Source organism: Cornus florida, unplaced genomic scaffold (genome assembly GCF_030987335.1).
Source record: "Cornus florida cultivar Cherokee Brave unplaced genomic scaffold, ASM3098733v1 CherokeeBrave_3.0.0_Hap2_Chr04, whole genome shotgun sequence".
NCBI classification, from domain to species: Eukaryota; Viridiplantae; Streptophyta; class Magnoliopsida; order Cornales; family Cornaceae; genus Cornus; species Cornus florida.
Genome location: NW_026775574.1, coordinates 4061215 through 4063489, shown reverse-complemented (window position 1 = coordinate 4063489; position 2275 = coordinate 4061215). Strand labels below are relative to the sequence as shown.

General features: G+C 46.5%; 1 protein-coding gene across 1 annotated transcript; it reads right to left on the bottom strand.

Moving 5' to 3' along the window:
* Positions 1 to 763: 763 nt before the first annotated feature.
* On the bottom strand, positions 764 to 2011 carry LOC132304628 (uncharacterized). Its single transcript, XM_059802372.1, has 2 exons — positions 1376 to 2011; positions 764 to 1270 (listed from the first exon to the last, which is right to left on the bottom strand). The coding sequence occupies exons 1-2, from the start codon at positions 2009 to 2011 to the stop codon at positions 764 to 766; spliced, it is 1143 nt and encodes a 380-aa protein (XP_059658355.1).
* Between the last annotated feature and the right edge of the window lie 264 nt (positions 2012 to 2275).

Below are 2275 nucleotides of genomic sequence, written 5' to 3'. Positions count from 1 at the left end.
ACACGGTTCATTAAATCCATGAATGCCCCCGGCGCATTGGTTAAACCAAAAGGCATAACAAGAAACTCGTAATGTCCATACCGCGTACGAAACGCGGTCTTTGGAATATCCTCCTCTCTAACCCGTAACTGATAATAGCCTGACCTCAAGTCAATCTTCGAAAAACAACTGTCTCCCCTCAACTGATCAAATAAATCATCTATCCTTGGTAAAAGATACTTGTTCTTGATGGTGGCATGATTCAACTTTTGGTAATCAATGCATAACCTCAAAGAACCATCTTTCTTCTTAGAGAACAAGACCGGTGTACCCCACGGTGACACACTCGGTCGGATAAAGCCTTTCATCCTCAAACCATCAAGTTGCTTCTTCAATTCTTCTAATTCAATCGGTGCCATCCGATATGGTGCCATAGAGATTGGTGCGGTACCAGGCATCAAATCAATAGCAAATTCCACCTCTCGGTGTGGAGGCAACTCAGTCAAGTCCTCCGGAAACACATCCAGAAAATCACGCATAACTGCTGGATAATCAACCCCATAAAACTCAACATCATCATCGGCGAAAAGACTAGCCAAGAAGAATGTCTGCCGATCTCGACCCTTAACACCATAAAATGAATGAGTGAGAGGATCACACCGATCTCCCACAAAACAGAAACAATCCCCATCCGGGGTACACACTGAAACTCTGCCCCTGAAATAATCAATGACAGCTCTGAAGGATGACAACCAGTCCATCCCAAGAATGACATCAAATCCCGTCATCTCGAGAAGGATGAGATTGAACTCAAGAACACGTCTGGCAATTGTGATGGAACTGAACCCCCGATAGGCGTGTCAACACAAAGCGGTCTGTCTAACTGACTGACCTCTAAACCCAATGCCCGTGTAAATGATGAAGCAATGAATGAATAAGAAGCACCAGAATCAAACAATATACGAGCCCAAGAATGGGACACAAGAAACATACCCCTAACAACTGAAGGACTGGATGGTGACTCGACTGGAGTGAGTGCAAACACGCGACCTTTGGTCCACTGCCCCTGGGAACTGCCTGCCTGATAGCCAGACTGATGAGTAGGTGCACTTGAAGAAGCTCCCCTTCCAGGTCGAGAACTCTGGGCTGACATAGCTGACTGAGACGGCTGAGGTGGTAGTGGTGGTCGAAACCCTGACTGAACTGTGGCAGACTGCATCTGCCTCTGCTGTGAACCTCCACCTTTGCCCAAACCACTGCCCTGCTGTGGATAATCTTTCACCCTGTGGCCCTACTGGCCACACCCGAAACATCTACCAGACGCCACCTGAATCTGAGTACACTGGGACTTGTGATGCCCTGGCTGCCCACACTTGAAACAAATCATCCGAGCTACCTGTGTCTGAGTGCATTGGGACTTGTAATGTCCCAACTGCCCACATCTGAAACAAGTAACATTCGGTCTAGAAGACCCCATGGACACTGAAGCTGTGGGTGCAGATCTAACTGGCTGCTGTCCCCTGAACCCTGACTGCTCATGCTTCTGCTTCTTACTTGATTGACCTTCAGAGAAAGTACACATACCCCTGTTGTGCTTGCAGGACTCCCTGATAGCCTTGTTGTCCTTACTCTCAGCCTCAACCACTAAAGCCTTTCGCACTGCTTTTGCATACTCTGTCGGTTCTGAAGCAGCTACAATTGGCCTAATGGTAAGATCAAGGCCATCAACAAATTTCTCAATCTTTCCTTCTTCATCATTAGCAATTCCCGGTGTAAACCTCAAAAGTGATGTAAACTTGTTTTCATACTCTGTAACTGTCATACTTCCTTGCTTTAACCCATCAAACTCCTTCTTTAGTTCCCTCCGCTTAGGCGCTGGAAAGTACTTCTCATAATACAACTTCTTGAATGTAGCATATGTCATAGTATCCAGATTATGGGTGTGAGAAACGGTCTTCCACCAAATCTCAGCATCGCCCACAAACTTGTAAGTCGCTAATGTGATCTTTAACTTGTCCGTTGCCAAATTCATGGCATTAATATGCTTCTCCACCCTATCCAGGAAACTGTCCGCAACAAGCGGATCTGGACCACCTCAAACAAGGTTGGCATCAACTTCACGAACCTGGCAATGTGAGAAAGAGTATCATCTAGCTTATTTGTCTTCAGAGGTGGTGGTGGTGGAGCCGGTGGTGGCACAAACTGTGACGATGACGCACCTGTCGGTCGATATGCATCAAAAATAGCCTCTTGAATGGCTAACCTAATTTGTTCCCTATTCATCTGAAAAGGTGGA